Source organism: Pteropus vampyrus, unplaced genomic scaffold (genome assembly GCF_000151845.1).
Source record: "Pteropus vampyrus isolate Shadow unplaced genomic scaffold, Pvam_2.0 Scaffold15, whole genome shotgun sequence".
Taxonomy (NCBI): domain Eukaryota; kingdom Metazoa; phylum Chordata; class Mammalia; order Chiroptera; family Pteropodidae; genus Pteropus; species Pteropus vampyrus.
Genome location: NW_011888796.1, coordinates 8,556,193 through 8,574,829, shown reverse-complemented (window position 1 = coordinate 8,574,829; position 18,637 = coordinate 8,556,193). Strand labels below are relative to the sequence as shown.

The window sequence follows — 18,637 nt, the reverse complement described above, 5'->3', positions numbered from 1 at the left end:
AGAAATGGAGGAGCACCTGGGAGCATTTATCTCTTTGGTTGGACCATTTTCTTGGCGCGCATGCGTGTTCTATCTCAAGGGCGGGTTTAAAGGGAGGTGGGTATTGACTCGCGGGCAACTGAAGCTGTTGTCGGATTATACCAGTGCCTGCGGGATTGGCCGGTTTTCTGCAGACGGGGTGAATTTAGGTGTTCGGTGGTTGCATCTGGAGGAGTGTGTAAGACGCTTTGGCCGAAGAAAAAGATTAAGCTTCTTATGTGGGTGATTTAAAAAATATAGCATTTCGGTTTTACCTGCTTGTCTCTCTCTTTTCAACAAATCTTAACTCCGTCTCCATATCTGTTTTAGGTTTTGCACTGCCAGCTCTCGGGTTGGGGGGGGCGCGGGAGAGGAATGCTGTTACTATGGTTACTGTTGTTAACGCGTCCATTCTCTTGTCATCCCCATTTTCAGATTCATTGGCATAGTGAATTAATAGACTGAGATTAATGGGTAAAAATAGTGTTCTGGTCTCTGCTGGATTAAACGCCACAATTAAAATTTCTAGCTTCGTGAATAGTCTGTTTAGACAGTGTTTTATTTAAAAGCTGATGACTGCATATTTCAAAATCACTTGGAATTCACGTTTTCTTTATCATACTCTTGATTTCCTCGCTTCTTACTCCACCCCCTTCCTAGTCCTCAAAGCGGTGAAAATTTTATTCTGAAGTTTTATGGACCCGGAAGGAAGTTATTCAATTCAGAACTGTGGGACTTGTTAGCAGTAATATGAAAGGCTCTGAGTTTATCCCGAAAACGAAAAAAACTATTAAAATACCAGCGAAGAGGCTTCGTGAAGTAATTTCTCCAAATCAGTCAGATAATTTGGCTTTGCTGAAAGATGAGTTGTCCTGTGTTCCTCCAGCGTTATCTGCAAACAAACGTCTTCCTGTTAGAACAGGAACTAGCTTGAATGGAACGATATGTGGTATGTGATTCTAAATAGTTTTTCAACCAGTTTTCATTTTCGTAAAAGGTCTTTATTTCCATTTCGTTTTTTGTTTCAAAATTTAAAAGATTTTTAATGTTTAAATTCACAAACGTTAGCTATGTCTGGTTTGTACAGGTGTTTGAAAATTGACCGTTTTCCCTGGGAAAATGTCCAGGCACAGTCTACATCGAATACTATGGAATAGAAAGAATGAATGAAACTTAACATTTCCTATTGTGTTTTCTCTTTGTGTCGTGTTTGTAAATGTTCTTGTTCACATCTGTGATAGACACACTTTACTTGTATGATGAGCTTATTTTTCACTACTAGGGCTTTTAACCAAATGTTCTACATTCTATTTGGATTGTGCTATCCAGTTTGGCATAGAAGAAAAGCACAACTTCTGCCGTTTGATGGCATCCTTGTTCCAATTCACATAACCTGTCTGGAGCTCAGTGAAAAAGAAGATAACATATCTTTTACCCAAATCACTGGTCATCGTAAGGTTCAAGTTAATGAATATATGTACAAAAACAAAAAATGCTTTTGTAATGCTGCTGCTTTTGGGTGCAGCAAATTATAGGCCTACTGTTAATCAGGCTTTTATACCATGTACATGTTTTATTTGTGGCAAATGAGTCTACCCTAGTTTGTCCAGAGCCAACAGTGTAATGATATATTTTAAAACATTTTATACTTATCTTACTTGATTGTTAGTACTGACCCATATTTTCCAAAATGCCAGTTGTAAAAACTTTCATTTTCTTAAGTTTTTTGCATGAAAAGTATCTTCCAATTTAGGTCTTACATTAACATGGAGTTTATAGTTCTTGAATCATGCCTATACAGTTTCTAAAAGTAAGGTTCTGATTTGAAAATTACTAAAATTGATTTCTTTTCTTTGTTTTATTAGGTTCATCAGACTTTTCTGCTAGAAATTATCACCAGCCTCCATTAGAAAATCCCACTGTGTCAGAAACTGTAAGCAAAAGGATTCCTAATTATGCTCATGTTAAAATCTTCAGTATCATCAAGTAGTGTGTTCTTAAATTATGATTGATTAGCAGCAGATCCTGTTTTTATTTAAATTTTACTTACCAAGAGAAATGTTTGACATACAATTGTGATTTAAGTAGTATTTGAGACATTAACAAAAAAGCCTTCCATAGAATAAAAAATATTCATTATTTAAGATAATGACCACTGATAGAAATACTGAAACTGAAAAAAAACGCTCTGCTATTATCTAAGGAAAAGGTATTCTAAACCAGGGAATTATGTAAAAGTAAAGGAACAGTAACAGCATAATTTTTTTAAAAAGTGAGGTGATTATACATCGTACAAACTACTGTGAGGTCTTTTGTGGGTTTCTTTTTATGAGGGGTCTTTAAGGGACAAAAACATGAAATTTTTATCTTAAGCTTTTTATTTATAATACTGAAAGTATTTATGACAAATACAATGCTTTGGTCATGCAGTCTAATTAGACTTTGACCACTAATCATAATGTGTACCTACATATTGTCAATTTGACAGATCTATAAAGAAGAGAGTTTCACAATGTAATATTTTGAAAATCAAAGCTGGTAAACTAAGAATTAAATTGAAACTATTGTCAACTTTGTCAAAAATTCACAGTAAAAATGTATAATTATGTGCTATACTTGGTCCCTGAGTAAATGCCTCGTCTTTGGATTGGTGTGTTTTGTTTGTTTTTTTGATCAGGCCCTTTTTAATGATTAATGCTATTTGAATTTTATTATCTAAATAATTTCCCAGATGTATGGATACACAATATATAATTGAAGATAAATGGGTGATATTGTCGTGAAGATGATCAGGCAGGATTCCATCACCTTTAATATGGGCTCAGCTCATTTTGTGTTTATTTGTCTAATGTTAAATATGCCTGCGAAGCAAACCTAGTACATTCTCATTGTACAATGAACAAAAGCTGCAATCTCTTTGCATCATATTTTTGTTTCATAAGTGAGTGCTAAGATTATAGTGTGGATTGACTTTTAATGAGAAACTAAAGGAGTTTGTGCCTAATATGCTCACATTTATATCTGCTTCTATTCATACCTATTTTCCCATACTATCAGAAGATGTCCTTTTTCAAACTATTTGGGGCTAATCCTTACACATGTGTAGAAAGAAAATAAAACTTAAAAATCATTGTAGAAAATACAAAAATACAAAAAGAAAAAAGAAATCCCACAACTTAAAATCAACAACTGTTAACATTTTTTTCTTTGTGTATATATATGTTATGAAATATTATATTTTGTTTTATAACTAAATAGTATTAAGGATATTTTTCCATGTCATTTTTCTTTCTAGAAACTTTTAATGGGTTCATAGAATTTCAGTGTATGTATGTACCATAGTTTATTTGTTCATATTTCTGTCATTTGACATTAAGGTTTTTTCCTCTAATTTTTGATAATATAAACAACCAGGTGATGAACATTCTGGTGAACATCCTGGGTCATTTCCTTAGAATTAATTTCTAGATGTGAAATTATTAGATCAAAGGATATATATACTTTTTGAAATGTTTCTAAATTGCCTCCGGAAAGACTATACTAATATATATTTTCTCCATTGGATTTGACTCTTAACCAGCTGTATAACCTTAGGCAAGTTAACCTCTTTTTGCTTCATTTTTATCATATGTAAAGTGCATAATACAAGTACCTTTTGTGTAATAAAGAGTGATGTGTTAAGTGTTAAAAATGTCACGAGTGAAATTAGTGGACTTATTTCTCCATCTTTACCAATATGGAGCATTAAAATTAAACAAAAAATCTTTGCCATTTGACATGGCATCTCATTGTTTTATTTTGTATTTCTTTTATTATTAGTGAAGCATATGGCCATTTAGATTTATTCTTTTGTGAATTACATTTTTATGTGCTGTGCTTTTTCTTACTGATTTGTAGTTATTTATATTAATTTCCAGTTGCATTCTACTGTACTGTTAGTCTCACTGGCTATTTTTAGAAAGTTAACACCTGTCATCAGTTGACAGTCTGAATCAGTTTCCTTTTATAATTTTCTCTTTTCCCTTTTTTGAAGTAGACCCCCCAAAAAAGGTGTATCTAAGGGTGGTGAATGGTAATGTTGAATGAATCTGGTACTTAAAAAGTCATGGCGTCTTAACACTGACTAGAATCTTAGAGATAAAGTCTAGGGTTACAAATGTGTACAGAAAGCTATTTGTCAGTAGGTGTCATCTGTATAGAGAAGCCTTCTGAGATCACAATATGAGCTCAGGGACAAAGAATGCTGTGGTTAATTTGTGATGTTGTGCCATGCTTTGGCTATCCTCATGTACTCCATTGGACTCACTGAATCAGATTTTCACATTTAACTGTAGCATCCGAGATGTTACATAATTTGCTCGGCTAAAAGTGGCAAATCGGGATTCGGATCTTAATTTCAGGGCCACAGTTTTTTGCTTATTAATTAACTCATCTACTCACTTGTCTGAAAGCTCACTACTCACTCATTCAACAAATCCTTGAGAGCTTCAGGGTACCTGAGCCTTTTATAGTTCTGGGAATTAAATATATGAAGCATACAGTCCTGCCCTTCCAGAACATAGTAGTTACAGAGCTAGTAAATAATACTTGATGAGTAATAAATCACAAAGTTTATTTAGCCTTTCATTTCTTCCTTTCATATCCTGAAGAATTTTTCTAAAGATGTTGCAGTGCAAGGATTGCCTTTGGCTAAAACAGAAGAGAGCAACAGACAAAAAGGTAAAAGGATAAATTTGACTTTTTTATTGTGGTGAAATATACATAATGTAAAATTTATCATTTTTAAGTGTATAGTTCTGTGGCATTAAGTACATTCACGTTGTTGTGCAGCCATCACCACCATCCTTCTCCAGAACTTTTTTATTTTCCTCAGCTGAACCTCTGGACTACTCCTTAACAATAACTCTCCCTTCTCCCCTCCCTCTAACACCTGGCAACTACCATTCTACTTTCTGTCTCTGTGAATTTCACTATACCTCATATAAATGGAATTATACAATATTTGACCTTTTGTGATTGATTTCAGTTAGCATGTCTTAATGGTTCATCCGTGTTGTGACATGTCAAAATTGCCTTCAAAAGGATGGAATTTTAGATTTTTAGATATTCATTGATTTTTTTAGACATTTATTAAACAGGCTTATAGTTTTTTTCTTATTATTTTTATTTTTAATTTAGTTTTTCCTTTGAAGTTCAGCTATTAATAGAATCTCTAAAATCCAGAAAAAAGTTAGCTGTGATAAAGGTAATTTTATTACTACCAACTATTGCACAGGTTTAGTACTAGAAACCTATTTATAAATTCTGAATTCAAGTTTTGGATAGTCTTTGGTAAGATAATAGATTAAAAATGTACTTTGAAAATTATGTTTAATGACATTTTTTAAGCAGTTGGTTTTATCTTATTCTTAACAGTTTTCTCTAGAGTCTGAGCAAATGTTTCCAATTTGGCCTCAAGTTTTTTTTAACACACTTTTTTTCCCCTAGGGTCTCAGATTATGACTGTTATTTTAGTCACTTAACTTGTTCCTTGTCTTTTTTCTTCTTTTTTTCCCCTTGTTTTTTTTTAAATTGAGAAATCTTATTGCTGAGTTCTTAAATATTCTTTTAGTTAAAAGGGTTTTTTTTAGTAGCTTATTAAAATTTAATAATTTTTTAGGAATCTGAAGTGTATTTTTGTATCTTGATTTTGCAGCAAATGACATCTTTATTTCTCAGTACACTGTGGGACAGAAAGATGCTCTAAGAGCAGTTTTAAAGCAAAAGTAAGTTTCACTTTCAGGAAATAGGTGGGTCATTTCATGTGTTTCTGTGTGGTTCTCTAAAATTCAATTCATTTATGCTTCGGACATAGGAAAAATTTCTTTTCAATGTGTGAAATATGTACTTTATGGTAATCTTATGTGTAAAGCATTTTTCATGGTGCTGAGCACATATAAATACTCAATAACTGTTAATGGTTATTGTAGAAGAGGTACTGTTCTACATCTTTTATGTGTTTGACTCATTTAATACTAACAAAATGCAATGAAATAGATTCCATTACCATCTCAGTTTTACAGAACTCCCATTTTATAGATGAGGAAACAGGCACAGAGAGATTGATTTTCCCTATGTCATTTAGCAAGTCACTAGGCTGGAATTCAAACACAGGCTGTCTGCCTTCAGAACTTGTACTCTTGATCCTGTCACTGTACTACTTGTGGCAGTGGTTAAGTAGTTCCAAATACATAATACCTGTTCTTAACCGTCAAAAGGTATTTAGACTTTTCCTGGTCAAGATTTGAGAAAGAGACAAGCTCAGTATCTGGATGGAGTGAAGGGAGACCATGGCTACTACTCTATCCTAATGTTCCCTCCCAACTTTATCTTAAATAGCAATGAAATGCAAAACCATCCTTGACAACAGCACCATGATAAACATGAAAGAGTATATTCACTATTCTGGAGGCAATTTTTATTTATTTATTTTATCATTAATGGGGACAGAATGAGATATGTATTCTTAGGCTAAATGTATTCTATTCCTGAACCAGAGCATAATCGAAGACCCTTTAGAAAATAGGAAAAATTTTTACTTTTTTTTTTTTAGGTGAAGCAATCTGTGGTTGACCTCACAGATTGCAAGGAGCTTGTCAGCTTACAATCCCTTATTTTTTTTTATTTTTTACGCCTACAGCACCTGGTCTTCCTAGGTGGTCTTCAATCCAAATATTAACCAGGCCCAACCCAGCTTAGCTTCCGAGATCAAATGGGTTCGGGCTTGTTCAGGGAGGCACGGCCATAGTACTTAACTTTTGAACTCTCATTTTATTCAAAAAGGAAATTTTATATTACTTCTGTAAATTGAAAATCAGTATTTCTTATGATATAATTAAAACAAATACACAACTATTAAAAAGTTTATTCTTTTCCCACCTAGTTATCCATAGTATATATGACCTGCTTTAGGAAATGCTGGACTAACAAAAATAAATACTATCTCTAAACCCAAAAGTGTGATCTGAGCCAGCCAGAGTTTCACAACTGGTTATTTGGCCTCATAATGTTTTTCCTTTTTGCATTTGTCTAGCCTACAATTAACAATATGTGATATGTTGGTTAGGAGAGGAATTTGGATGGTGTATTATATCCTGGGAGTTGTAAATATAGAAGAAAAAGCAAAAGTAAGGGCATGAGGGATGGTGCGGTCTCTTAAATTCTGTGCTTGAACTAAAAATTGCAGATTATATCTGACTAGTTGGACAGAAATTGATTACCACTTTTATCCAGCTGTCCTCCCATGGAAGTGGCTGCTTGCACCCACTTTGTCAACTTGCCTTCAAGTCAGAACTCTCCGAATTGAAATCTCTCAGACCTCTCAGAACTCACAGATCTGAGAGGGTGAAGTTGTTCGTAAACAAGTGGACAGTGAGAGGTAACTGAACACTTCCCTTCTTATCTGTTGACAGTAGATCTCTCCCCATTTCAGGATGAAAGAACAGAATTAAAAAGAAAAAAAAACTAGGAAGGGCCTCTGAGAAGGTAATTGGAACATAGGGAATAATAATTGAATCAGAAGTATAAAAATGACTCTCATGTTGAGTTAAAAGACAGTCTAATTATGTCTCAAGAAATGAATTTCTCTGTAGTCCATGTCACTTGATTTTTTTTTTTTAAATGGCAGATACAATTTGGCAAAGTCGATTCTAAAATTTACCTGGAAGGACATACAGTTGAGAATCTCTCTCTCTCTCTCTTTCTCTCTCTCTCTATATATACCATTAAGAATACATATAGAATACACACAGTTGAGAATAGCTAATTTTGGAAAAACAAAAATGGAGTGATGATGAATTTGCCCTATTTGACCTTATAATATGCTCTAAAGTTATAATAATAAAAGGTATAATCGATTGGAGCCTTTTAGGAATGAAGAGTCTGGAGAATGTCCTAACATGTGACTGGACAGGTCAGCAAGGGGCCAGATTATGAACTCCTTTAAAGAAGTTAAGACTTTAAGAAAAATGGCAAGTTATTTAAAAGTTTTAAAGCATGATACATATTTCTTAAAAGGCTCAGTCAGTTAGCAATATTGAAGATTGGATTGGAAGAGGGCTGGACTAGAGTATAGGAAACCAATTGGCTATGTATTTTTCAGAGATCTCTTTGAGAGATGGGTTAGATTTGTCCTGAACACATTGAGGAGTGGGGGAATAAGGTGGGATTCATGCTGGTTTAGAGAGGAGAAGACAGAGATGGAAGATAATTTGGAGATAGAATTGACAGGAATTGATTTTTGGCTTGTATAAATGCATGGTCAGTAGTAGTATTCATAGAGAAAGGGCATTCTTCAGAAAGAATCCTTGAAGGAATAAAGAGGATTCAGAGGACTTAGGAATAAAGGAAAACGTTCTAAGAAAAGACTAGTAGGAAATAATTAATTCTGAATGTGAGAGTTATGAGCATTTTCCCATTCTTTACACTTAGAAGCTTTTTTACATTTGCTACATTGAGGATTTATTAATTTGATAGTTGGAAAAAATAAAATTTAAAAGCCTATAAAGAAGTTGATATCTAGCCCTATAATTTTATTTCTCTTATTTGTCAATTAGCCTGTTAATGTAGAATCATGAAAGATAACTCATTCGACTTCAGAAATTTTATTTCTCTTATTTGTCAATTAGCCTGTTAATGTAGAGATCATGAAAGATAACTCATTCGACTTCAGAAAGGAATACTGAAAGATAGGGAATATCTGAATTATATTTTCTTAGTACACCACTCAGTCAGTTAAATATACATATATTGAGCAACTGTTATGTGCTTAGCTCTTTGATAGTTGCTGTTTGGTATAAAAGAAGTTCCCCACTCCTGTCCCCAGCCCAGGTTGTTTAGAGCTTAATCGGGGAGCTAATATGTACATATATGGAGGAAAGAGTGATTAGAAGTCATAGGAAACAGCATTGCATTCAGGATATTATTCAACTGTTCTGTACAGACATTTAAACCATAGCATGGCTAATTGTCAAGCCTCAATTGTGTGGTATAGGCAGTAAATGAAGAGATGAAGAGAAGGTGTTAGAAGGGCAAGCTTATCGAAAAGGATAAGGCTGACGTTGGATCTTAAAGGAGAAGGATATAGTAAGTAGGTAGAAGAAGGTTGAGAGAACGGAGTAAGAAAAAGCATGGAGTCAGCTATGGGAGTGATGTGGCGTAGCCAGTGAGGAGTGTGACTCTGAGAGTTTTGTGAAGTAATAGAAGGTATATATAGAAAACTAGGGCATGGCTAGAGGATGGAGTGTGTAGAAGGCCAAACAGAAGAAATTAGCCTGTTCAGTTGTCTGTAAGCAACAATTTAGATTTTTGAATGGTGGAGGAAAATGTGTGGGAAGTTTTTAAGCAAGTGAAAACTGGGTGAATGAAAATAGTTGGCAAGAGGTGATGAAGTATTTTACTGGACAGGGAGAAGTGAAAAGGGAGAAGTGCTATTCTGAGAGAGAAAGTCAGGTGTCATGGGAAGGTCTCTCGGAGTTGGACCCTCACTGCTGCTTACTAGTTCTGTGACTTTAATTAAGTAAATCCCATTATGTCTGTGGACTTCAGTTTCTTCATCTATAAATTAGGAGATTAGGATAGTTAGCTTATTGGTTCCCCCTGCTTCTATAATTCTATGTCACTGTTCCTGCAATTGTGATGAAATAATTGACAAAACTTGATGACTCAGTTGAATATGAGAAGATAAGCAGAGGATAGAGAAGTCAAGATAACTTCAAAAGTTTGAGACTATTATGCTCTTAGTAGAAATGAAGAAATGCCAAAGAGGAGTAAGTTTAAGAGCTGCTCTGTGCCTTCTCTAAAAACCAAGGAGAGGCCCAGCATCTAAGGATGGAGCATGTGCCAGCCAATTTTGCTTAGACTCTTTCACTAGGGACTCTTCAGTTTTGTCAGTGATTTGTTTTGTTGTCTTCTTTAGGCCAAATATAAAGCAAGATCTACCAGTTTTTTTATTTTTAGTATTTAAAAGCTTTATTGCAAATATGTATCTATATGCTGGCCTCATTTTTAATTCAGGCTATTTAATAGTGTGTTTTGTGACCATTTTAATGAACTGTGTGATATTGTTAATTAAATCTAAATGTGCTACAATTTAAGCATTTTTCTCAGCAGTTTAACAGTCCCTCTTGAGTTATCTGCCTTTGGGAGTAAAACTTGGTATTTGAATTCTTAGAGCCTTTTCTGTACGTTTTAAATTTCATACTCCTTGATTTTATATATATCTATATCTTTATAATTATGCCCACGTCTTTTTTTCTGCAATATCACTGCCTTCAAGGAATTATCTTCTTATTTCTTTAGTATTTAGTGACCTGAGCCTTCATAGAGTTCATTAATCAAATGACTGATAAGATGCTGATAAGGAAAACCAGGTGATACACTTTTGTTTTTTAAATCAAGAAAACCCACCTTCAGCAGATTACCACTGTAGATGCTTCTTGAAACAGTTCAATTTAGCTTACTGAATATATTTTTATTCCCTTTTTATTTACAGAGCTCAGAGCATGCCTGTTTTTAAAGAAGTTAAGGTACAGCTTTTAGAGGATGCTGGTACAGAAAAGGAGGCTGTTACCCACGAGACTAGAACTTCACCCAGTGGAATTGATTCAGCTACAACTGTGGCTGCAGCAACTGCCGCCGCCATTGCAACAGCAGCTCCACTAATAAAAGTATACTTTTCTCTCTAGATACGCATTCATAACTACATTGTAAAGTGTGAAAACATTTATTAGGAACTGAGTCTGTAAATGGTCATGTCCAACTATAGACTAGAGACTTTCTAGTTGCTTTCAATTTGAAAGAACTTTCCTGTTTGGATTGTATATAACCTCCGAGGGGTTATAATACTTACCCCCTCATTGCTGTGATAATGCTAGAGGACCCAGGACTTTCCCAGTTTTAGCACTGAAAATAGCTCATCTTAGGAATTCCTCAGTCCTGGGCAAATGGGACAGTTGGTCATTCTTATTTTAGAGCTAGAAGGGACCTTAGAAATCGTCTATGCCAACCCCCTCAATTTGTAAATGGGTCCCAGAGCTGCTAGGTGGCAGAGCCAAGACTAGACTCCAGGTGCTGACCTAATTCAGCCTGAGATTAAGTGAAGTATCAAAAGCTACTTTGTTTTGCTGTTTACTTCTTTTTAATTTAAGTATTTTATTTCTGGCATTATAAAAAATTTTATGTGGCAAATTTGGCATTTTTTCTATGAGTGAAAAGATCTACTTAAGGATAGCTGTATTGTACCTTTTATTTCTGTGATTCTAAAAATAAAGACATAAAATCATCAGATTTAGAGTGTAAAAATCTTCTTTGATGATTTCTCAGTACCAGTTGCTTTAAATCACCTTTTTAGTAATTGAGCATATTTTGATACCTTGATATTTTTTTAGGTGCAGAGTGATTTGGAAGCAAAAGTCAATTCTGTTACAGAATTACTGAATAAGTTACAGGAGACTGATAAACAATTACAACGTGTTACAGAGCAGCAAACAAGCATTCAGAATAAACATGAGAAATTACATTGTCATGATCATGAAAAGCAAATGAATGTGTTTATGGAGCAGCACATTAGACATCTTGAAAAATTACAACAACAACAAATAGATATTCAGGTATCTATAACAAAGCCAGCACATTGTCATTTATCACTTGGATTTTTAAACTAATATTCATTGATTATTGCAAGTAGCTCATTAGATTATAATAGTTTTAGTTCTTAAATAATGATTTGCTTGTTTATCATTCTTCCCTTCTATATGGAAAACTGCACATTCTAGTTCAAATGTCACTAGTTCTGCAAGACTTCTCCTTATAGTTGGCGTATTTTTTTGTGGTATTTCTAGTCATATCATTTTAAAGTGCTTATAGCACACACATTGCAATTATTTGTTTACGTCAGTGTTTCTTAGCCTGGGAATGTGCATCAGAATCATTTGGAGAACTTTGTAAAAATATACGTACTGTACCTCAGAGATTCTAAGACAGCAAGTCTGAGATGGGATCTGGGAAACAAAAGCTCTCTAATCATTCTGACGCACACTGTGGATGAGAACCATCCAGTATACATATTGCTTCTGCGATTAATTAATTAAAAGAATGAACATTTAGTGTCTTTCGAATAAAAGGCACTGAGGTAACATAAAAAAAAAAAAAAAGAGTTGTTCTCACAAGAAGCTGATAGTAGAGTTTCTTATTTATTGTGGAATTTCCAGGTCCTGGGGTGGTACTCAGTATGCTTTTTTGAATGAGTAAATGACCAGCATTATATGTGCATTAATTGCTTTTAATTTTCTTTTTTTTCTAATTAATATGCAACATTAAAACTTTAAAAAATTAAGTTTAAATATAACATTCAGAGGAATATACAAAAATAAATTATAGCTCAATATATTATCACAAAGTGAATACTAATGCTATAATTTTCAAGACTTCTTAATAGAGTTTGTCTTGAGCTTTCATGTGGCTGAAGATAGTATTTTTATTGTCATGATTATGGGCATACAAAGTAAAGTTTTGGCAAGAACTCCATGCACAACTAAAATTGAGTATGTAGTGTGTTATCCAGGGAGAGACTAGAAACAAATCTATCCGAGTTCGTTCCCAGTCTACAAATAACTGTACTCTAAGCCTTGGTTTCTTTACTTAGAAAATATTATATATTGTTTTGTTCAGGAGAAAATGAGATGACATATATGAAAAGGACATTGATTTCTTAAAGAAAAGGTCCTATTTGTCCTACATGTCTGCCATTCATCCATCCTTCCATTAATAAAGGCATACGTTACTTTCTGATTTTAGAAGAATGGAATCTTTGCTAATTCATAAAAAAAGTCTTATTTATAAACCTTATAATTACAGAGAAAGTTAATGTTTCAGTGACATACTAGGTATATTAGTAGTTCAATAAATGCATAATGAAATGAAATTTCTTGAGTTTCCCATCTATTTTATGGCGAGAGATCTCTACATATTTGTAATAATTCTGTAAAACTATGCATATATTTAGATTTTTCTTACCTTGGCATAAGAGTCTCTTGAAATCAGTTTTATTAGGTGAGATACTATATAATCCAGATATTTTAATAAATGATGAAAACTGTTATTATAGTTTCCACTTATATATAAATGCACATGTTATTGCTGCTACTAAGTATGGCTATTATTTGAGTGCTTACTAGCAATGGTTTTTAACTCCTTACTTCAAATCATCCAAGATATAAAAGATGAGATGTTTTGGTTTTAAATTATCTGGTTGAAGTAGAGGTCAAAGGCTAGGGCCCCTTTCTTCTGGTCATCTAGTCTGTTTCAGTGGCCCCTGACCCATCTCTGAATTAGAAAGGAAGAGACCGAGGTTTAGAATAGTTAAATAAAATGATCAAGGTAACACAACATAGCCAAGCTTAATCCCCGGTCTTTGTATTACTATACCCTGCTAGTGCTGTCGCTGCTACAGTGGATAGTTGCATGTAATGTATGTACTTTCACTGTTTATTAAATCTAATAAATTGTTTTTAAGTCCTCTAATAAACTGCAATGCATTTTTTCATCTAACTCTTTTAAATGATATTTGAAATTAATGAAATAATTTTATGTCTTCTAGACTCATTTCATGAGTGCTGCACTCAAGACTAGTAGTTTTCAGCCTGTTACTATGCCTCCTTCCAGAGCAGTGGAAAAGTGTTGTGTAAAACCAGACTATTCTCATCTTGGTAGCGTTAATCTATCTTCACATAACACATTCAGTTCCAAACAAGGTAAAAATATATAGTTCTCTATGAGTTAAAAATGTCAGCTATGAATTTTCTTTGTGGTATGTTACTAGGTTGTCGAAGATTAAGTCTTTGCTTTATAAAATTAGTTCTTTTTTTTAGGTCAAGTAATTTCAGGTTATTTTGAAACTTATTCAGTCAAGTTATGGATCATGCCCTACTTTGTGGTTTTAATTAATAATGTTCATAAATTGTCAGAAGCACTTGTAAATTTAGAAAAGTTTACTTATCTAGTATCAAAAATGCTTGTAATCAATTCTCCATTTCTCTGACAAACTGAATATTTACTGTTTTTCTTGATTCTATTAGGAGAGAAACCACTTGAAAACAATTATAAACTATTTCTAAATATTTTTGGAGAGTTTGTAATACAAGACTGTCTATCTTAATAGAATTTTAAAAATCTTTGTTTATAATCAAAAAGGAATACATAGCTTATTTGTATTAAACCTTTGGATTTTAAAGTGAATAAATGTGTTTCCAAATTATTGATATTTGAATAATGAATTAATGAAAATCAAAGGCTATCTCTTTAATTATATATAGATCCATATATAATTACAATATCTCCAACATTTGATTTGTTAGAACATTAGTACAATATCTCCAACATTTGATTTGTTAGAACGTTGTTGTATTATAGACATTTTAAAGGTTCCTTGTACTTGTAAGTGCTTTATGTTTTACAGCAAATGAGTGGTCCTTACAAAACTGTTGTGAAGTAAAATGAGTCAATTTTTAAGTTGTGAAGGGAGGAAGATGAAGCACAGAAAGGTTATGACTTACCTGGTCAGTGTCACCTGGCTTGAGAGTTAGTGTCAGAGCTACTGCCAGAACTCAGGTTTCAATATGACCCAGCCATATGCTTTCTGTAGAAGTGGGCACTTGTTTCATACTCAATTCCGGAGAATTACTTGCTCATAATTTTGTTTTTTTTTAAACTTGAATTTTAAAGGAGAGAGGTGTATGTTTTATTGGTTCTATACTGAATTGGTTTCTTTGTGTATTTTAGTGATAGTAACAAATATAAAAGAAAAAAATGAGTAAATTAAAAATTCAGCAAATTAAACTTTATATTTTTTTATGCTTTTTCTTGGGCATACATCATTTTATTGTACTTGTAGTTGAGAATAAATATAATTTGTACTACTTTTAAACTAGCATACCCAAAGTATTTCCTGTGTTTTACATAATTATCTTTATAATATTAATTTTTAGTGACTAAAGGATAGTCTGTTGAGTGTTTAGGACTTTCTATACTTAGTGTCAGATGGTCTTATCAGTTTTTATTGCCATATGCAGTGTATGGCTGTGCCATTTTCATCACAGCTTAAATAGCACTGTGTATATCATATTGATTTTTTTCTTATTAGTTATAAGTGTAAAATACTTCTAGTTTGTATTTCTTTTGATTTCTAGTGAGGAGGAAGTTATTTCTGTATATTCGTATATACAGTATAATTTCAGATTTATTTTTAAAATATGGGGGAAGTACTCTACAATTTAAAGTTTTTTTGTAAAATAAGTTAAATATTTTTCTTCATTTTCTTTAAAAGAACCTTCAAGAGTGGTTGAAGATATGGGTTTTGATAAACAGAAATCTCCTTTGGAGACACCAGCACCTCGCAGGTTTGCTCCTGTACCTGTTTCAAAGGATGATAAAATATCAAAGAGGGAAAATCCTGTGGAAGAAAAAGAAAATGTGGAGATGTCAGGTCATACAGGTAATAAAGCAATTATTATTAGCACCCACTATTATTATACCTGTATCAAATTAGGAACAAGTTTCCTCACTCATGACTTATAATTTTCTAATGTGCTTCGTAGTAACTAATATGAGATCTCTGTTTTTAATATTTTTCTTTAAATGATGATTACTGGGCAAATCAAGCTTCTTTAGATTCTTTATAGAAGGAATTGGAAATAAACACTTACGACTGTATTCTGACTGTCTTCTGCAGGTTATTACTTAAACCTTTAATGAACAAACTTTGTTTTTAATGAATAAAAACAAAATACTGATCATTTAGGGCCTGTTTCCTTATTGTTTATAGATATGAATTTCAGTAATAAAGCTCAGAAATTTAACATTTATTACTGTGTTCAGTTGGAAAAATTGCTCATATATTAACTTTTATAAGTGTCCTGAAATAATTAAGCCCTTAAATAGAGTCTTTCTAATAAAATGCAATTCTTCTAATAAAAGAGAAAATGTTAAGTATAAGTTTTTATTCTTGGTAATATTTAAATGTATTCACGGCTTGTCTTGGACACACTTAAGGAGTTTTAAGGAATTCAGAAAAAATAATAAAACCTTAAAAAAACCAACTTCACCGGAAAAAAAAAAGTTGTAGTCTCATTAAAGATGAGGCTAAAGGGAAGATTCAACTAATAATTACTGTGAAGAAAATAGTTTTCATTCGAATTTCCTTTTTCTGTGTTGGAAATAAAGTCAGGCCTAAACTTTTACTGGTATAGTTTTTATGAGTTATAAATATTTAGGTTTGTTTGATAAGTGTATTTATAGATTACATTGTAGAGTGAATTGAGTAGATAGATCATCATTGTAAGAAGCTAATTTAGTACCAATATATGTGAAATGTTATACAAAAAAATTAATTAGTACCTGAAAATGATACTATATTTCTTTTATTTTAGAGAATATAAGACTATTGGAACAAATTTTGAATAGACAAGATTCTTCAACAAGAATGAGTGAATTATCAGATAAAACTTCACTAACTAGGTCAAAAATAGGATGGAATTCTGAGAGAAGAGACAGGTAAAAACGAGATTTGAATAAACAATAGATTGAAAGAGCTTTGTTCATATTTCTAAAATTTCTTTAGGAATTTTAATAAACATACAACATTGCTTTTTAAAATTATCTTAGAATTAGTTACTACTTTCTTCTAACATCTTTCTCCTTTTCTATAATATAATTGTAAAATTAATATATAATTTTCTTAAAATGCAGATTATTAATTTCTAATGAATGCATATTACTTATTTCTGATTAAACGGCATCTGGGATTTGCTTCAAAAATAATCCAGTGCAGGGTAGGGGAAACTGGGTTGGAAGTATAAATGAAATGAGGACAGCCGTCAGTTAATGATTACTGTAGTTAAATAGGGTATATGGAAGTCATTATAATATTCTTTCTCCTTTCATGTATGTTTGAAACTTTACATAATAAAAAAAATTTTTTAAATCAAGTAAATCTAAGCCACGATAATTTTATTTATCTTGAATGTCATGAAAACTACGGTAACAAAAACGAAATGAGGCACATTTTGAGTAACTTCATGTGAAGATGTACATTTTATCTGTTTACATTTAATGTAACTATCGGTGAAGTAATATTTATGTCTTCCATGTCTGTTTTTTATATTCTTTAGATTTTTTTATTCCACTTTTCCTCCATAATGCCTTCTTTTGTATTAGATAGGTATTTTCTAGTATAACATTTTAATTCCCTTGTTTCTTTTACTATATTGTTTGAGTTCTTAGTCATTGCCCTAGGGATTACCATTAAATTTTAATTTAAAACAATCTAATTAAGATTAATACCAACTTAATTTCAACAGGATTCAAAAACTTTTCTCCAATATATCTTTATTCCCTCCCCTTTTCTTCTGCTATTATTGTTGTACAAATTACATCTTTATACATTATAAGCCCATCTATACAGCTTGATAATAATTGCATTATGCAGTTGTCTTTTAAATCAGACGGGAGAAGAAAAGCTATATAGACAAAAATACATTTTGTATTGTCTTTTATAGTTACCTATATAGTTAACCTTTACCCAATACTCTTTGTTTCTATTTTTCTTTTTGTTTTTTGTTTTTCCCCCCTCTTTAATTCCGCCCTCTGATCTATGGATGTTGCCGTTTCCCCTTAAGAATGGGATCTCTGAAGGCAGAGTATCTTCTCCCACAGGCTTGCAGTATTCCCTTTAAGGTTTGCTAGTCGTGAATTCTCTGAGTTGCTTATCTGGGAATGTCTTAATTTCTTCTTTACTTTTGAAGGATATTTTTGCTGGATATGGAATCTTTGGTTGACATTCTTTTATCCTTCCTCTCATTGCTTTCTGGACTCCCTGGTTTCTGATGAGAAGTAAACTGTTAATCTTATTGAGGAATCTCAGTATATGATGAGTCATTTTTCTCTTGCTGCTTTCAAGATTTTCCCTTTGTCTTAAGCTTTTGACAGTTTGACTATGATGTGTCAAAGTATGGATCTCTGAGTTTATTCTACTTAGAAATTGTTGAGCTTCTTGGATGAGTGGATTAATATTCACTGAATTTGGGAAATTTTTGGCCATTATTTTATTTCCTTGTATAGTTAAGTAGTGCACATGACCTTTCTTTTCTCTCCTAGAACTATGTTGTATGTTGGTATGCTTGATGGTGTCCCACAGGTCTCTGAGACTCTTAATTTTTTTACTCTTTTTTTCTCCCTCTTCTTCAGACTAAATCTCAGTTAACCTATACTTAAATTCACTAGTTTTTTCTTCTGCCAACTCAAATATTCTGGTTAGTCCCTTTAGTGAATTTTATATTTCAGTTATTGTATTTTTGAACTTCAGAATTTGCTTTTGGTCCCTTTTTTCAAAATAGTTTCTATCTTTATTATTATTCTCTATAAGACTTCATTCTAATACTTTCTTTAATTTTCAAACATAACTTCCTTTAGGAATAGCTAATTTATAGTGTTTGTCTAATAATTCCAATATTAGAGGTTCCTCAAGGACAATTCCTATTGACTATGCTTTTTCCTTTGTCTGAGTTATACTTTCCTGTTTCTTTGT

General features: G+C 32.6%; 1 protein-coding gene and 1 pseudogene across 1 annotated transcript in view; one reads left to right on the top strand and one right to left on the bottom strand.

The window, feature by feature from the left end:
* The first annotated feature begins 117 nt into the window (after window positions 1-117).
* The window catches only part of KIAA0586 (KIAA0586 ortholog), an 85,539-nt gene continuing 67,019 nt past the window's right edge, over window positions 118-18,637 (top strand). The window contains exons 1-10 of the mRNA XM_023527206.1: window positions 118-257; window positions 679-967; window positions 1,884-1,951; window positions 4,668-4,737; window positions 5,714-5,783; window positions 10,550-10,724; window positions 11,445-11,666; window positions 13,655-13,808; window positions 15,380-15,547; window positions 16,482-16,605. Of these exons, the coding sequence (XP_023382974.1) occupies window positions 769-967; window positions 1,884-1,951; window positions 4,668-4,737; window positions 5,714-5,783; window positions 10,550-10,724; window positions 11,445-11,666; window positions 13,655-13,808; window positions 15,380-15,547; window positions 16,482-16,605 (1,250 nt within the window). The 5' untranslated portion in view covers window positions 118-257; window positions 679-768. The remainder of the gene's footprint in view (window positions 258-678; window positions 968-1,883; window positions 1,952-4,667; window positions 4,738-5,713; window positions 5,784-10,549; window positions 10,725-11,444; window positions 11,667-13,654; window positions 13,809-15,379; window positions 15,548-16,481; window positions 16,606-18,637) is intronic.
* Window positions 6,689-6,807, bottom strand: LOC111735906 (annotated as a pseudogene).